At 41.3% G+C, this 17,675-nt stretch overlaps 1 protein-coding gene across 5 annotated transcripts in view; it reads left to right on the top strand.

The window, feature by feature from the left end:
- The window catches only part of DNM1L (dynamin 1 like), a 74,112-nt gene that overhangs the window by 52,962 nt on the left and 3,475 nt on the right, over positions 1-17,675 (top strand). For all 5 annotated transcript variants that reach the window (XM_037514062.2, XM_054696266.1, XM_037514060.2 and 2 more), the window contains exons 3-14: positions 1,441-1,487; positions 2,149-2,220; positions 4,225-4,311; positions 4,880-5,042; positions 8,343-8,463; positions 9,696-9,827; positions 10,733-10,939; positions 14,236-14,356; positions 14,575-14,730; positions 14,925-15,014; positions 16,139-16,231; positions 17,569-17,625. In XM_037514062.2, coding sequence (XP_037369959.1) covers positions 1,441-1,487; positions 2,149-2,220; positions 4,225-4,311; positions 4,880-5,042; positions 8,343-8,463; positions 9,696-9,827; positions 10,733-10,939; positions 14,236-14,356; positions 14,575-14,730; positions 14,925-15,014; positions 16,139-16,231; positions 17,569-17,625 — 1,346 coding nt within the window. The remainder of the gene's footprint in view (positions 1-1,440; positions 1,488-2,148; positions 2,221-4,224; positions 4,312-4,879; positions 5,043-8,342; positions 8,464-9,695; positions 9,828-10,732; positions 10,940-14,235; positions 14,357-14,574; positions 14,731-14,924; positions 15,015-16,138; positions 16,232-17,568; positions 17,626-17,675) is intronic.

Genomic DNA, 17,675 nt, shown 5'->3' with positions numbered 1-17,675 from the left:
TTTCTTTGTTCTCAGCCCTGCCCTACTCCGCTGCATGTTGCTGCTGTGCTCTCATGGGCTGTGTGCATCCCCTTCCATTTTTATTTGCCTATTCACATTGAGTGCAGGTGTTAGTGGTTCTTGCTCCCTTCTTGGCATTGCATCAGAATGCAGGCTTTTTTTGGTGGTGAATGTAATTTATGTTATTTTTATTTTAAAATGTGTTTGTGAAGCCAGGCGTCTTTTATATGAGAAGGTAAATAAAAACCTCCCCTTTGATATGGGTGCCTGCCTCTGTGAGTTCTGTTCACCTAGATTACTCCAGGCCTCCAATGAGACTTCTTGAAAAAGGTACTATGTTTCAAGTAGGTGAGCTTTTTACTTGCAAAAGGGATCCAGTTTTATTTACCTTTTCTCTCCTGAAGTGCTGATCCACCTTTCCCACATTAACATTTGTTAAATATCTTACGGTCATTGTTATTTTGCTTTTAGGTGGTTGGTATGCATTATTCATAAACATATTAACACATTTATAATTTTTTTGAATTTGGCACAGAGTAGCCATGGTTGGGGGAAGCAAAGCCAGATTACCTTTCTGTGATTAAACATTTCTACCTTGTCTGAAAAAAGATCAAAACTTGCTCTCCAAGTTTCAAACCACTGGAAACAGCGCACACAGTGATGAAGACTCCCTTTTCATCATGGTGGAGGGACATAGTGGCTGTTGGGACTGGTGGAGACTAGGATTCCCTCAGTGCATAGGCAGGGTCTTTTCTCCCCTTCATTTCATTTCTTTCCGACCTCCAATTCTAAAGAAGAAATTGTTTTTTATCAGGGAGGGTATGGGGGGTGTGGATTACTTTGAAAAAGTGCAAGTAAAGTACAGAGCAGCTCCACATACAGAGAACTCTAGAGGAGCGACAGATTGTGAGATGTGGAAACCATTTTGGTGAAGAACAGAACCGATGGGAAAGTTAGCTCATTCATCATTGCAAATTTCATTGACATACTGCAAATTTCTATCTGGGATTAGATGTGTAAATCTATTATTCATGCTTTTGGTTACATTTCTTAGTAGGATTCTTAATTTTTCCTCTTTAGCTATTGATTTGAGTGATCCACCAGTTGAACTGCTTTTAAGCATAAATATTTTAAAATAAAGACTATTCTTTTTAATATATTTACATAGAAAGTATGAAGAGAACATTTTTATTAATAAAAACTAAATTTCAAATGGGAGGAAGATCTGTGAGCCACTCTGAAGTTAGTCATGCTTTTCAAATACAAGATACTGTTTTTTAAATGTGAAAGTATAATTTTGCAGATCTTAAGACACTTAATAACTTGTAGCATTGAAAAATAGGAACAAACAAACCATTTATTATGTTGCCTTTTTAAATTCCTAACTAAAGATAAATGTGATTTCCATAGTTTCCATTAAATGAGCTTTCCTTTTCTCAGGAGTTGAAGCAGAAGAATGGGGTAAATTTCTCCACACCAAGAATAAGGTAATCATATAGAATATCGTGAACAAATACCAGGTGAAACATTTCTTTATATAAGTAGCTGATAATTTAGTTTTCTTTTTTCTTTAAAGATTGATTTACTTTTTGAATAGAAGAACTGTGGTGTTAGGCCAGAGGTGCAGGGGGATGAAAGGATTGGTGCAGAGACACAGTAGGGAGCAGAACAGGTGAATGGACTGAAATCCGCTGCTAAGGGGAGCAGCAGGCAAGACAGAGGTCTGCTATGCTGTATGTTGGTCGGCTCCTTGGCCAGGGATTGAACTCAGGCCATAGCAGTGGTAGTGCTGAGACTTAACCTGTAGGCCACCAGGGAAGCCCAGTTTAGTTTTCTTATAGGCAGTGGAGCCTGTTATTTCAGTGCCATTATTCCTTGTAAAATATATGTTCTATCCACCGTCATTTATTTGGAGAAAATTTTGGATTGAGCCCAGTTCTCTCTAATTTGGAGATTTTTAACTCTTGTGGAATTAGACAGCTTTGAAGGAATCACATAAACTCATGGCTCAGGAAAATACATGTATGTATTTGATCTTGTTTATTCTCTGAAGAAGTTTCTTAGATATTCTTAACATTTATGGTCACCCCCACTTAAGATCTTTGATTTTATTTTGATTGTCATGCTTTTTGTTTCCATAATTTTTAGCTTTATACAGATTTCGATGAAATTCGACAAGAAATTGAAAATGAAACAGAAAGGATTTCAGGAAATAATAAGGTAGGCATAATTTTAGAGCTGTAAACATAAACATCAGTAAGAATGTTTCCTAGAGTATTCTTTATATCATGTGAGGTGGGTGTTATAAATTCATAGTCCTGTTGTACTAGTGGGAGGATTTTCACAAATATATGAAAAATTAAAATCCATGTTATTTCTTAGAGCTTTTTATATTACCACATATTAGATATTTGATCTTGTGATATACATACCACTTTATTATAATTTTATTTATATTGCTACAATAACTTGTCTTTTTCTGATGGATTCATTGTATTCTAAGCCAAGAAGCATTATGTAAATTATTCCATATACGTATTTTGAAAAGTTCTTTTTCTTAACCTAATAAGACTAGATTTACTTATGAAAGCAAAGAGGAGGAAATTAGTTTTTTTCCCCATTTTTTAGTGAAAATGAAAAATGTTAATTTTTTAAAAAAATTTTCTTAGCTTATGAAATTAGGTGTCTCAGTACTCTTAACCTTGCCATCAGACACTGTCACTCCCTACCCTAAGAACTTCTGTTTTCTCTCCTTTATTCCTATTTTCTTTCTCTCTGTTCCTTTCCTTTTTGTTCTTACCTCCATTCTTATAGTGTCCAGAGGCACATTTAACCCTACAAATAAGCCTAGTACTAATACTTACAAAAATTTATTGTACTTGTCTATCTGCCAGATAGTGCTGAAGAGAGCATTTCCTGACAGGAAGGCAGTTGGGAGCCCTGTTAATTTTTTTGTGTTATCTAGGGTGTCTTTCTTGGTGAGGGGCTGCTCCTTGTCATTGCTGCTCCCTGGGCTGGTCACCCTGAGTTGCCGGTCCTGCCGCCCTGCATTCCAGGGCTATTGTATGGAAGGGACAGCAAAGTGGCAGTAACCTAGGGGAGTCATCCTGAACCCTGTGAGGACATCTGGGTTAAATTTGACTGAGGCAAGTCCTAACAGCAGTCTGAACTTGTTTGTGACTCCTATGGATTTACTGAGCTCAGGAGTTAAGGGTAATTTTGCACAGGACTGGAATGTAGAGTGGTTGTGACTGGGGAGTCAGAGGGAAAGTCTCTCATTACAGGAGACAGCTCGTTGTGAATGATGGAATCTGCACACTTACAGGAAGCTTCATTTACGTGGGGATACGATTGACTTTTACCTAGTGGGTTTCAAGCCCCTTAGCCCCGAATCTATGACAATCTTTTTCTTTCCTGAAGCATGTTGGTAATGAAGGAAATGATATTTTGATCTTATATAAGTAATTTTATGTGTCTCAATATCTAAGTAATTTCATATGCAACCAGAAATCCCCAAAAGATATAAAAAATGAGGTTGTCTCTGTAAAGACTTTTAAATACAGCTTGTGTCTACATGGTGAGGGGTGCCTGAGTATATGTAGTTAGGAAGGTGTGCCAGATACCAGCCTAGACTATTTAGGACTCTGGCACATTAGAAATAGATGAGCAGTTCAGAGTGAGCCAGGGCAGTAAAGGGAACACATCATGTTGGTGTGTCTGCTGGAGTTTAGTCAGCCCCGAAACGCGTGAGGGACCCTTGGTGAAGATCAGGAGTGTAGTCGCTCCGGGGTAAGGGAGAGGAAAGGCAGGTATCACCGTCTAATTTTTTACATCTAAAGATTCAGGTATGTCTTCTGAGGCATCTCTTAATGTACACTGTATTCGGAGTTAGGAGCCACGCCAGCCTGGGTATCTTGTTGCCTCTACCTCACTCCCTCAACTCAAGAAACTGTCAATTAGGAATGCATCTTTCTTTCCTTCAGCATTAATTAAGCCTGTGAAATACACTTGAGGTGTGGTATCTGCTTCGAATCAAGAGACAAGAATGTGAAATAATACAGAGGAAGTAAATTTGTATGTTAATAAGATGGGGTTGGGTAGGATTATAACCTGTTATTTATATTTAATAGTATCTAGTGTCTATTTGTGGGTTACATTCACATTTTATTTTTCATTACCATTTTAATGTGGTTTTAATAATGATATTTCAAACCTTATTTTTAGGGAGTCAGCCCTGAACCTATTCATCTTAAGATTTTTTCACCCAATGTTGTCAATCTGACACTCGTGGATTTGCCAGGAATGACCAAGGTAAAGAATCTTGTGACCCACTATGAGTGCGGTCTTCCTTGACTACTCTGTACGTACATAATCTTGCTCAAAGTAATAATTTAAAAACATAACCATGACATTCCTAGCTACCTGTAATGCTGCTTTTATTTTTTCCAGTGTCCTGCCACCCTCAGAATCCATATATAGCATATGTGTTTGTTTATTGTCTTATCACTGAAGTACAAGCTCTATAGAGGGGAATTTTGATTGTTTTTATTCATGACTGTGACATACTCTAGCAAATGGAACAAGTCCTAAAGCATAGTTTTCTGCCAGTAAATACTGCTAATTGAAAGGATGAATGAATGAATTTCTCCTAGGTATTTAATGTTGACCAGTACTTAACAAGGTCAATTTTTGATACTCAAGAAAATTACATCTTCAAACTTTCACATGTATTGAATTCATGCATACCACTGTTGTATATAATTTCATTTTAACTTTCTGTAAATGGATTTAAGTGTATATTTTATGAATTCAAGGGGGGAGGCTGGGAAGCTGAGTTGATTTTTACTGCTAGTGCCTGTCATGTTTCTGTTTGGTTTAGGTGCCTGTGGGTGATCAGCCTAAGGACATTGAGCTTCAGATCAGAGAGCTCATTCTGCGGTTCATCAGTAATCCCAACTCCATCATCCTTGCTGTCACTGCTGCCAATACAGACATGGCGACCTCAGAAGCTCTCAAAATATCAAGAGAGGTAGATCCAGATGGTAAGGACTGATTGATAGTAGTGTGTGTGACTTGGTTAACAGTGGCATCCCACCCTGAAGAAAGGAAATTGTACTTACCGAGGAAACGCTGGTCACAACACTGTGTATCTTTTAGGAGTACAGGGCCATACCTCTTCAGATTTAGGTCACCACTACCAGAGCACCATAGTCCTCCACCACAGTCCACTGGGCCCCTCTACCCTGTGCGGCCGACCTCCCCACTGCCCACAGCATCAGTTCTACTGTCAGAATTCAAGGGTTGGTTTGGTTTTGTCTATTCTTTTGCTTTGTTTCTATGTATTCCACATTTTAGTAAAATCATTCAGTATTTGTCTCTCTCCTTCTGATTTAATTTAGCATAATCCTTGTCACAAATGGCAAAATAGGAAACTTTGCTTTTTTAGAAAGGATGTTGGTAGTTGTTAATACAGATATAAAAAAATCATGCTTTCTCTTTTGCTTATAACTTCAAATAGAAATTCTAATGGAAAGTAAAGTTCTGTGATGGGTAAGTTGCTGTCATGTGTGTCCACATTTATAATGGTTACCTAGTAATCTTAAAATGACTTTGCAAAAAGAGTTTCTTGTATTACATACTTGAAATGATTTAGGTGTTTGAACGGCTAACTTCTTTTTTTTGTTGTTTTTTAAAGATTATTTATTTATACAAGCACTGGGTACAGTCAGAAGTGCGGGAGGGCGAGAGAATTCACTAGAGTCAGAGAGGAGAGCAGAGTAGGCAGATTGATGAAGTACGCTGCTGAGGGGAGCAGCTGGCGGCAGGAGAGGTCTGTGCGCCATGTGGGACCTTCACCCGGTGGCCGGGGATTGAACCGGTGCTGCAGAGGCTTTGGGCAGCTTCGCAGCCTAGCACTCAACCGCTGCGCCACTGGGGAGGCCCCTGAATGGCTTAACTTCTAAGAATAACTCTCATAGCAGATAATCGTTGTAGATTGTTAAGGTAGAGTAGGTAACCTCATTTTTTATATCCTTTGGGGATTTCTGGTTGCATATGAAATTACTTAGATATTGAGACACATAAAATTACTTATATAAGATCAAAATATCATTTCCTTCATTACCAACATGCTTCAGGAAAGAAAGATTGTCATAGATTCGGGGCTAAGGGGTTTGAAACCCACTAGGTAAAAGTCAATCGTATCCCCACGTAAATGAAGCTTCCTGTAAGCGTGCAGATTCCATCATTCACAACGAGCTGTCTCCTGTAATGAGATATACTTGAGATATGCTCAAGGCAGAGAGGATTCTTAGAAATAAAGGTCAGGTCCATTTGTGAAGCAGTTATCACCCCAGGGTTAGTCAGATGGGGTCTGTGTGTAATGCCTGGCAGTGTGGAAGGCCGGCTAGTAGGACTATGTTCCATACATGGGCTGATGACTCACCTGCATATTTGGAGGGTGTGCTGGCTCTGTAATGTCTCTCTTTTTCTACTTTGAGAACGAATTTAATAAATTTTGGTAGGAAATGTAAGTGCTAAGGCTGCTAATGAAAATTCCCATAAACAGTTGCCAAAGTAATTTTTTTGTTATTTCAGGTTTTTTATTTTTTTTAAAGAATTTATTTATGCATACAAGAGCTGGGGTACAGGTCAGAGGTGTGGGGGGTGAGAGGATTCACCAGAGGCATAGTGGGGAACAGAACAGGCAGATTGACTGAAATCCACTGCTGAGGGGAGCAGCAGGTGAGTCAGGAGAGGTCTGCTGCACCATGTGGGTAGCTCCCTGACCGGCTGGGGATCGAACTCGTGCTGCAGTGGGTGCGAATAGCTTCATAGGTTGCGTCTTAATTCCTTGTGCCACCAGGGAGGCCCCTTTCAGGTTTTTAAGAAACTTGCTGCATGAGTAATTAACAAGCAAAATAAAAGATGTAACTTTGGTAAAGGGTTTATTGAAATTTCATTTTTATTGTTTAAACTGTTAACTATTTCATTTACATTCTCTCTTAAAGTGATCCTTGAGCGAACCTTTGATCTAGTAATCTCAATTTAGTAATACATTGTAAGGAAACAAACCATTCCAGTATTATTTATAGCATCAAAGAATTAGAATCGACTTAGTATGGCTCACAGTAAGAATGGTTAACTAAATTAAGACAGTAACAATATGAGGTCATTCAAAAGAATGACTTTGTAAATTTGGAGTAAGATAAAAAATACTTATAATTAAGAAGTGACCCATAAAATTGGACACTGCAATGTGTGTGTGGAACTTGCTTGCTGTCGAAACGTTGGAAATGGTTTGTCAGCTTCTTAAATAGTTAGATCAACGGTCCCATTTCTAGGCATTTGTCTTAAATAAAATCCTATATTCATGTAAAAGTCTGTGTGTATTGTCTGTATTAGCTTTATTTGTATTCTTATAAAACTGGGAACAACTTAATTTTCTCAAATTGGGAAATGAATAACCAAGCCATGGAACATCTGTATGCTGGAGCATCAGTATGCTGGAACTAATTATAAATAGCTGGTATTAAACATCAGGGGAAGGAAGCTACGACTCTGTCTATTTGAGCTGTAGACAGTCTGCTTAGCCGCACAGAGAAGAAGAAAGTGATGAATGCAGCACTAGGGAGGGCTCGCAGATGAACACTAGGTGAAAAGCCAGACCCAGAGGCTGGGCCTGCCATTCCATTCACACCAAATTCCAGAAAATACTAAGCTAGTCATGGGAAATGGCTTTGTGGGGTGGCATAAGAAAAATGGGAATGGATCTTGATTCACTTATCAACAAGTGGTGATGATATAGCTATTCACATCTATTAAAACTCACAGACCTGAACAATAAAAAGTAAATTTTAAACATATATTTAGAAAATAATCGTAAGAGTTTAAATTGTGAAAAATTTAAAAAGTTGTACACAGTTACTGAAATTAGTTTTTAGGGCCTTCCCTGGTGGCGCAGTGGTTGAGCACTGGGCTGCAAAGCTGCCTGCAGCCTCTGCAGCGCCAGTTCGATCCCCAGCCGCTGGTGAGGGTCCCACATGGCGCGACATACCTCTCCTGTCGCACCTTCTGCTCCCCTCAGCAGTGTATTTCGTCAGTCTGCCTGCTCTGCTCCCCGCTCTGGCTCTGGTGAATTCTCTCACCCTCCCGCGCTTCTGACTGTACCCAGTGCTTGTATAAATAAATAAATCTTTTTTTAAAAAAATTAGTTTTTAAAAAGCATTTGCAAGTTGATGATAGTTGTAATAGTAGATGACTATAGATAGCATTTTCCCTTATTAACGCTTAATGAGTTTATTACCTAATGGGTCACTTTCTTTTCTCTTTGCTTTTCCCAGGTCGCAGGACTCTGGCTGTCATCACTAAGCTTGACCTCATGGATGCAGGCACTGATGCCATGGATGTGCTGATGGGCAGGGTTATTCCAGTGAAGCTTGGAATAATTGGAGTAGTTAACAGGTTAGCAATCAAGAATGGGATACGTGAGCATTCTTGTTCCAAAGCAAACCTGAAAATTTCAAATAAGTCTGGACTGTAATGGTATCTGATTTTCTCCTTTTCCTATAATCTTTTCCTGTAATTGCTAGCAAAGGGGTTGCTCTTAAGGGAACAGACTCACTAAAGCCTCCTGTGGAGTAAGCAGTGACACAAGGTGAAAGTTCATTTCTTAGGTTTGAACGCTCTTGCCTGTTAGGTATTGATATGGAGTGCCCTCAATAGAGAAAGTATGATGTTACTTGCACTCAATCAAGACAGAACTTAAGGGAATAGGATTTTGTTAGCTTGGTTTTGCTAGAGTGCTTTAGCATTTCTTTGTAATGGTCAGGATGTAATTTAGAGAAATTTTATAAAAGGGTCCTAATTATAAATAGCTGGTATTAAACATCAGGGGAAGGAAGCTATGACTGAGTGTCTATTTGAACTATGGACAGTCTGCTGTGTGCAACACACAGATGGCCTGTCTTTGAATCCTTACAGCAGTCCTGTGAGGCAGGCATTAATGTCAGCCTCCTAATCAGGGAATTGAAATTTTCCTAGAGTCACAGGCTGGTGCGTGAAGGGCTGGGTTCAGGTGGAGACCCGCCCTGGCGTGGGACCTTTCTGTAGGAGGGAGCGCTGAAATTACTGTGAGCCCTGGCTGCGGCTGCTTTGTCTTCCAGAATCAAATGTGTGTGTAAATCATGTCCAAACTCTTTTGAGTCTTCGGTCTTACAAAATGGAAGTATCTTTACTAAATGACAGCATGGCTGTCACAGCTGTCTGCTTCCCTGCATATCCTCCCACCTCACCCTGACTCCCATATTAAAGAAACTGAGTCCCACTATTTGTTCTCAGATAAGCAGCTGGTAGAAGACACTTTGTTGTATCTATAGGTGGTAGCTCTACAAGTAAACATGGTTACTTTGGGTAGAAATGAGTTGCCTGTCTGTGGAGAAAATAAACACTTGAATGAGCCACACAGGTTTTCACTGTCTACCCCTGCTACCTAAGAGCACAGCTTTGACCATAGTTAATGGTAATAACGAGTCCTAAGCTTAAAAGTTATGTGATTTGTGATGGAGGCACTTAATATGTGAGCTCAGTTTCTTTACAGCAAACTGGGATAGTACCTATCACGTAAAGAGATGTGAATGTCAAGTGTGGGGACCACAGTGGACTTGAGCTGAACAGTTTGTTATTTCCACCCTTAGGAGCCAACTAGACATTAACAATAAGAAGAGTGTCACTGATTCAATCCGTGATGAATATGCTTTCCTTCAAAAGAAATACCCATCTCTGGCCAACAGAAACGGAACAAAGTACCTTGCTAGGACCCTGAACAGGTAACATTTTCTTACCTATGAAAGATGAGATATTTTGCACTCACTGGTAGGTGTCAAGACCTTTCATTCCTCAGTCCCTTGTGGTTTCCTAGTGCTCTTAGGTGTATACTTTCACTTTTTGTTGTGTAACAGCAACTCCTGCACATGGCTCTGGGCTAGGGCAGTTGGTGTTAAATCCTCATGCAGTTGAGGAATGCTCCATTGGATATTAATATGTTTTTGATTCACAGGCATTCATTAAATAAATCCTGCTTCAGTCTGGGGAAAAAAAAAGTTTTAATTATGAGATCCTTGGTGGTCAATTTACTTTGAGAATAGAACTAGATAGCACGAGACTTCATTCCACTTTGGACTTCAGGAACTGAATTTAAATGTGTAATTTTCACATAATCTGGTCTGCATTTGGGGTATCTTCGTTCCTTCTTATAGCCAGGTGGAAGCTGCATCCCTCTGGGCAGCAATGACTGAAGTGTGAAAACTATTTTCTCTTGCTTTTGTCTTATTTCCTAAACAAACTAAAGACTTAAGCACCCGAATCTGAGATTGATTTTCGCTATGCTGAGTACCTGTTGTAAAGGATCAATCAAAAACTGGTTATGCAGATAGAACTAGATTGAGTTGCTTGCTCTCGCCGTACATATAAGCATGTTTTTTCCAGTTAGATTTGGTTCTCTGTTGTCTGCTACAGTTGGGGTAAAGGTGTATTTACACAGGATTGGCCAAGATGACTTCCTTTGTGTCATTTTATTCGGACTAAGTATTTACTTCTAGTCTCAGACCATGTTAATTCCTTCCAAGACAGTTTTACAGGTTTCCCCATTAATTTACATTTTCAAATTTTGACCCTTTGGGGTCTTCGAGACAGCCAATTTCACTTTACAACCCTTATTTTCTAACCTTGTTAGGTTACTGATGCATCACATCAGAGATTGTTTACCAGAGCTCAAGACGAGAATCAATGTACTGGCTGCCCAGTACCAGTCTCTCCTCAACAGCTATGGCGAGCCCGTGGATGACAAAAGTGCTACCTTACTCCAGCTCATCACCAAGTTCGCCACAGAGTACTGTAACACGATCGAGGGGACTGCAAAGTACATCGAGACTTCAGAGCTGTAAGAAAGTATTAGCTTTGTGGGTCTGGTCACCTGGATTGCTAGGTTACTTTGTCCTTTGTTATGGTGACTTTTACTATTTTTTTAAAAGATTTTACTAATTTTTGCGTAAAAGAACTGCTGGTTATAGGCCAGAGGTATTGGTGTGTGTGTGTGTGTGGGGGGGGGGGGGTGTGAGGATTCCCCAGAGACAGAGTGGGGAGCAGAACAGGCAGATTTACCGAAATACACTGCAGAGGGGAGCAATGGGTGAGACAGGAGAGGTCTTCTGCGCCATGTGGGTTAGCTCCCTTGCTGGGGATCGAACTTGGGTCGCAATGGTGACAGTGCTGAGACTCAACCCCTAGGCCACCAGGGAGGCCCAGTTATGGTGACTTTTAAATCAGATTATCTACTTGTGATTTATCAGAACAGTAATATCATTTTGTAGAAATGAGAGGCTGATGTCTGATATGTGTGTAAACGTGTTTTATAAACTAAAAAGTAAACATTTCATTTTTTTATAGTAAGACTAATTGATAAATATTTAAAATGTTTTATAATTTTAACTTAAAATGTTTACAGTATTATATACGGTATAATTATTTGTGGGGGGAAAAATGCAGAGAATAAAATACGAACAAAATTACTCTTAATCCCACATCTTGATAACCTCTGCTTGCTTTTGGTATTTACCTAGACACTTCCTAAACATCTATGAAATAAACACCTGTATTACACATCTGAACATCAGATGCAGTACATACTGTTTTGAAATAATTTTTCTAAATCAACACTTCAGAAATAGCTAATAATTACACATTCATATTGCCCTCCAGATTTACATAATATTTAACTTTCAGGTAGATTCTAACTTGCTGGGCCAGTCCCCCACTATTGATATTTTGGTTTCAGGTAAACACAAATATAGGAGAATGCTGAGATGGACTGCCCTGGGGCACGGGTTCATGCAGCCCCTGAGGATAGACTCCTAGCAGTTGGATGCCAGGTCAAGTCTGTTACAACCACCACGTGATCAGTAGATTATATTATTTACTGTTAACAATACACATGAATATGCATTTTGCTATACCCAAAACATTTTTTTTTTTTTATGGGACCCTTGCCACCAGGGGAGGCCCTATACCCAAAACATTTTTAATTTTGAAATTATTATGAGCTGCCAGAAAATTGCAAATAAATGTGTAGGGATGTCCTGATCTGCTTTCACTCCCACCTCCCCTGTGTCAATATGTAGTACAGTAATACAACCAGAGTGGACCAACAGTGTGAGTGCATGCGTGCGTGTGTACCTGTGTTTCTATGTACCTTTTTGTGTCTAGGTGTTTTTTATGTGTTAGCCAGTAAAGAGAGAGTAACTGAACGGACTCTATATTGAATGGCTATAAGATGGCATGGGGAGGGCCATGAAGATCACTACTAAGATGAAGCTCTGCAGAGGGTAAGATAAATCTGAGTAGGGCCTCCTTGGTGGTGCAGGAGGTTGAGCCCAGTGCTGTGAAGCTGTCCGCAGCCTCTGCAGTGCCATTTCGTTCCCCACTGGCCAGGGAGATACCCACATGGTGCAGCAGACCTCTCCTGTCTCGCCCACTGCTCCCCTCAGCAGTGGATTTCAGTCAGTCTGCCTGTTCTGTTCCCTGCTCTGTCTCTGGTGAATCCTCTCACCGTCCCGCACATCTGGCTTGTACCCCGCTTCTTGTATAAATAAAATAAGAAAATTAAATCTTTAAAAAAAAAAGCTTTTAAAAAAAAAGATGTTTGAGTAACGTGACAAAAGGGATAGAATAATCAAAGACTTTTATTTAAAAGAGTATATCATGTATTCATATTTAAATGCTTATAAATATTATACATATCCAGAAAAGTGTAGATAACATGGATAGGCGGGCTTACAAGTAGTTAAAGTAAAAACAGCCTTTGGAACACTGAGGAGAGGAACACATTTTGTTCAGGAATTAGGAAAGTCCACAGTTATCATGGGCTGAGTTGGGCTCTGAATAGAATTTGGGAAGGCATCGGGGAGTGAGTGTAAGCCTGGAGAGCATCCCAGGCTGTGTTGGGAGAGTGGCAGGTGCCAGGACGGGACATGGCAGGAGGAAAGGCAGGGAAAGTATCAGCACCAAACTGGACAGTCAGATGTCAGAATTTGGAGGCCTTCCTACTATATATAGAAAATAAAACTTTTGGTCAAATGAGTAACCTATTTTAGAAAGATAATTCTGGTCATTGTGGAAATTACTCAGAGAAGGAAAAGGATGTAGGGAGAGATTGATTACTGGTCATTCTAATCATCAGTGAGTGTACAAGTCAGTGGTACTATAGTCACAATTTTGTACAACCATCATACTTTGTTTCCCAAGATTTTTCTTCACCCTCCTAGATCTCCAGTGTCCAAGTCACCATTTGTTCTTTTCCAGTCCCTGAAACTCATCATTTACTCTATGAATTTGCCTGTTCTAGAGTTTTCATGTAAGGGGATTTGTAGAATATCTGTCCCTTGGTGTCTGGCTGGCCACACTTAGCATAGTGTTATCAGGCTCTAGACCATCTGCCTAGACTAATGAAGTACTGAATATCATGGTGAAAATAGCGAGAGAGTGATGATCTTGGAAGACAGAGGTATTTGTGGAGATCAACTGGCTTAACTCAAACATCCAAAGCTGATACTAGGGCTACTGGTCATTAAGGTAGGAAACCCAGTGCTGTCATTTTGTCCAGAGATTTGTCTGAAGAGAGCCAAATGATAGCTAAGAATGCCTTTGCTGTTGTTGACTTACGGTAGAGGGGAATCTCAGAGTATTTGTGATCTGAGAAAATTATATGAAGTGCAATTTTTGGTGTGTTGCGTTTGGGACGCAGCTGTGGCTGTGTCTGTGTACTGCGTGGTTTTGGGGCTGGGGTGGAGTAGAGCTTCTGGTGACTGCCTGCAAAATCTGAGGCACTCCCGCCTAACCCCTGACAGGCAGCCTTGGCCCACCTCTCCCCAGACTGTGATTCCACAGAAACAAACAACATGTATTTGAAGCTCTTGCAGTGTCCTTGGAGATTGGGAACTGTTGGTTCCCTGATATTCTCTGAAAGAACCATGTGCCTTTCATTATGATTACTTACCCCATTAAAAAACAAAACAAAACAAAAAGACTGGTCCATGGTTGAGTTCAGCACACATGGAAATAGAATTGTCTACATGGGATTGTTTACCTGGGCTTTTGTCGGGAAGTGAGACTAGTGGAAGGATGGATTCCCCACCTCTCACCCTGTAGTAACTGCAGACACTGTATTTTGTTGCCTTCCAGATGTGGTGGTGCTAGAATATGTTACATTTTCCATGAGACTTTTGGGCGAACCTTAGAATCTGTCGACCCACTAGGTGGCCTTAACACTATCGACATCCTGACTGCCATCAGGAACGCTACCGTGAGTATGCTCGCGCCCGGGTGTCCGGAAGTCAGATTGAAGGCTTGCTCTTTTCCTCCCCGTATCTCTTTAAAATAAACCGTACTGTTTGTTATTTTGCTTTCCTACTTGAAATAAGTGCTTTTCATGAAAAATGGCAAAGATGGGATTATTTCAACCTTTGGGAATAGCCGAAACGACACGTAACTATAATATAGCCCCACATTTAATCTTTGCAGGGCCCTCGTCCTGCTTTGTTTGTGCCTGAGGTTTCCTTTGAGCTGCTGGTCAAGCGGCAGATCAAGCGCCTGGAGGAGCCCAGCCTTCGCTGCGTGGAGCTGGTCCACGAGGAGATGCAACGGATCATCCAGCACTGCAGCAACTACAGCACGCAGGTGCCGGCGGGGCGGGCGGGCGGACTGCGGAGGGGAGCAGGCAGGTAGACGGGCTGAGTCACCACCAAAGTCCCTGACTGAGGTGATTTGAAACCACGCATTTGAATGGAGCTTCCAAGTCAAATTCAGGATCACAGCAATGACTTCACTTCCCTTTAAACAAAATGCTGTTGGCTCTTTCCTCTGCCATGCAGGAGTTACTGCGGTTCCCTAAGCTTCACGACGCCATTGTCGAAGTAGTGACTTGTCTCCTGAGGAAGCGGTTGCCTGTTACAAATGAAATGGTGAGCTCCTTGCAAACCACCATGTAGTCCCTGCTGGTGAACATGCTTCTCACACCACTATGCTGTTTAGCGCTTAGGTGCTGTGCCCCCGGGTGGGGAGGAGTGAGTTTGAGTCCTGCTTCAAAGGCAACTTCAGTGACTGGCATGAAACACAGCTTTCTCCATATGTGGCTATCGCTGGCCTGTGCCCCGGGCTCGGCTGTCCCGGGGCGATTAGCGCTGTCTGCAGGTAGTGTTTACCTTGCCCCCTGACTTGCCCTGAGTGACCCAACCACTCCCTCAGTTGGCTCGTTTATGCCCTGCTGTTGTCGGCCGCTTTTTTTGGGTTGCTGTCTTTAAGAATGTAAAGTGCTGGAACTGGCAGAAATATGTGGTGAAAATTTCACATTGTCCTTGTGCCTCTAACTGCTGGGTGTGTGTTCCTTTTTTCTTTCTGGTCACTAAAAGTGCACTTGGCCCTTGGCCCCGATGGTGGTCCCCGGACCTTTGCCCAGAGCACAGAGTGACCCTGCAGGGTAGGGTGTAGGGCTGCCCCTGGTTCCCTGGAAGCAAAACCTCCAGACTGAGACAAGGGGCAGCCTGGACGGCAGGACCCTTGCAATGTTGCTGAGCAGGCCCTGTGTACCTGGCTTTTCACCTGTTAGTGCTCTTCTGACATCTAAGGTTTGTTGATGGTGCAAATGAAGGAGTTGGTTTACTTAAACATGGGGAAGTCAGTTTGAGCATCCCTTGCTGGCCAGTGTCTCAGGATCTTGACCCACACACAACATTAAACTAGGCAGTGTGTCATTAAGGTCATTACCTGTCCTTTAAATGTGTGCTTTACTCCCCAGTATTAGTATCTTTAACTTACCTGTGATTATGAGATGTTTCCTTACTGTTGAAATTGAACTAAACTGTAACTAAATACTTCCAATAACTTCATGTCACGTCCCCCAGTACAAATGTCACCTTAAATGCTGAAGTGGAAGTAACTCAAGAAGCACATGCTTGGGGTTGGATGTCAACTGGAGTCTAACTTTGGCATTAATAAAATAGCCTGTTCTTTTTCAGAGTTTAATAAACTTTTGTGAAAGTAAAATTAGGTTGACATTTTTGCACAGTCTAATTCTATTTTTTTCTAGGTCCATAACTTAGTGGCAATTGAGTTGGCTTATATCAACACAAAACATCCAGACTTTGCAGATGCTTGTGGGCTCATGAACAATAACATAGAGGTAAGTGCAGCTCAGACTCTCGGGGTTAATACTTTTCTGTAAATGAATGTCTCTGATTTTTGTTGTTCTTATATATTTTGGTTTCTTTGTTACTTGTCTTATATATGTTTACATTACAAGAAGTGACTAAGAAGGAAATCAGGATCAAGGACAGTTAGAAAGAGCTGAGTGGGGAAGGTGCTGTCTCCTCAGCACCTCACAGTGGAGGTGGTCTTTGGAATGCGAGTATGAGTGTGTTCATGAACCTGAGCCAGCCTCTTTCATGGACAGCATGTGGGTCGGGTCCCATAAGCTGCTCCTTCTCTGCTTTGCCGGTATCTTGCTAATCGGTCTCTCTGAACACAAACCACATCTCTTTGAACACAGCCAGGGGGCCAGGCAATTGTACCAGTTCTTTGAAAAGCAACAAGAGGGCCTGCCCTGGTGGTGTACGTAGTTGAGTGCAGAGCTGTGAAGCTGTCTGCAGCCTCTGCAGTGTGGGTTCAGTCCTGGCCAGCCAGCAAGATACCCACATGGTGTGGCAGACCTCTCCTGTCTCGCCTGCTGCTCCCCTTAGCAGTGTATTTCAGCTAGTCTGCCTGTTCTGTTTGCTGCCTGTCTCTGGTGAATCCTCTCACCCTCCTGCACATCTGGCCTGAACCTGGTTCTTGTATGTATGAATAAATCTTTTTTTTTTTTTTTTAAGAAAATCAACAAGAGGCCACTTAAATTAAGGATTTGTCTTTAGAAATAAAGATTGACTTAGTAGTGACTGAATTCCTGGATGATGGAAAAGAATCTTTAAGCTACTTTTCAGGGAGGTATATGTGAGATCATGTGTCAATAAAGCTATTAACTTTCAGTGAACAACAATGGAAATCAAATGTGGGCAGTGATTTGAAGTCCTGTGTCTTCATCAGTATGTCTTTGGTTTTAACGACTATGCCAGAGAACTTCAGGTGGCTCTTCTCACCCGTCCCTGTGAAGGGGACTCTGTCAACAGAGGCAGGAACTGGGGCTTTAGTGGAGGTGGTACCTGCCCAGGAAGCAGGCAGGCCAGTCTGCTGGGCACCTGGGGCCACCTGGTCCCCACTGCTGGCAGGAGACTAGGGTGAGGACTAGACCCCACTGTCTGCTGCTTGTGGCCCTAATTCTGGCCCTCCAGAATTACATGTCCAGATGTTTTATTATTTTGTGTGGATCCCATACAAGCGTGTACAAATCAGAGACTTTCAAAGGTTTTGTTTCAGTTTCCTGTGATGTGTGTGCTCTGCCTTCTGCATGATGTGCTGAAGGGGTGTATATAGGGACCATGTAAATCAGTGATTCCTTACTTATTTTCCTTGTTGGTTTTACAGGAACAAAGAAGAAACAGACTAGCAAGAGAATTACCTTCTTCTGTATCACGAGACAAGGTAAAAAAAACAACGTTTTTAAAGCATATTCACAGAGCACAAAGATGGAT

This window comes from Talpa occidentalis, unplaced genomic scaffold, assembly GCF_014898055.3.
Source record: "Talpa occidentalis isolate TD23 unplaced genomic scaffold, MPIMG_talOcc4v2.1 talOcc4.16, whole genome shotgun sequence".
NCBI lineage: Eukaryota > Metazoa > Chordata > Mammalia > Eulipotyphla > Talpidae > Talpa > Talpa occidentalis.
The sequence above is the reverse complement of the archived record's forward strand: the minus strand, read 5'-3'. Positions and strand labels throughout refer to the sequence as shown.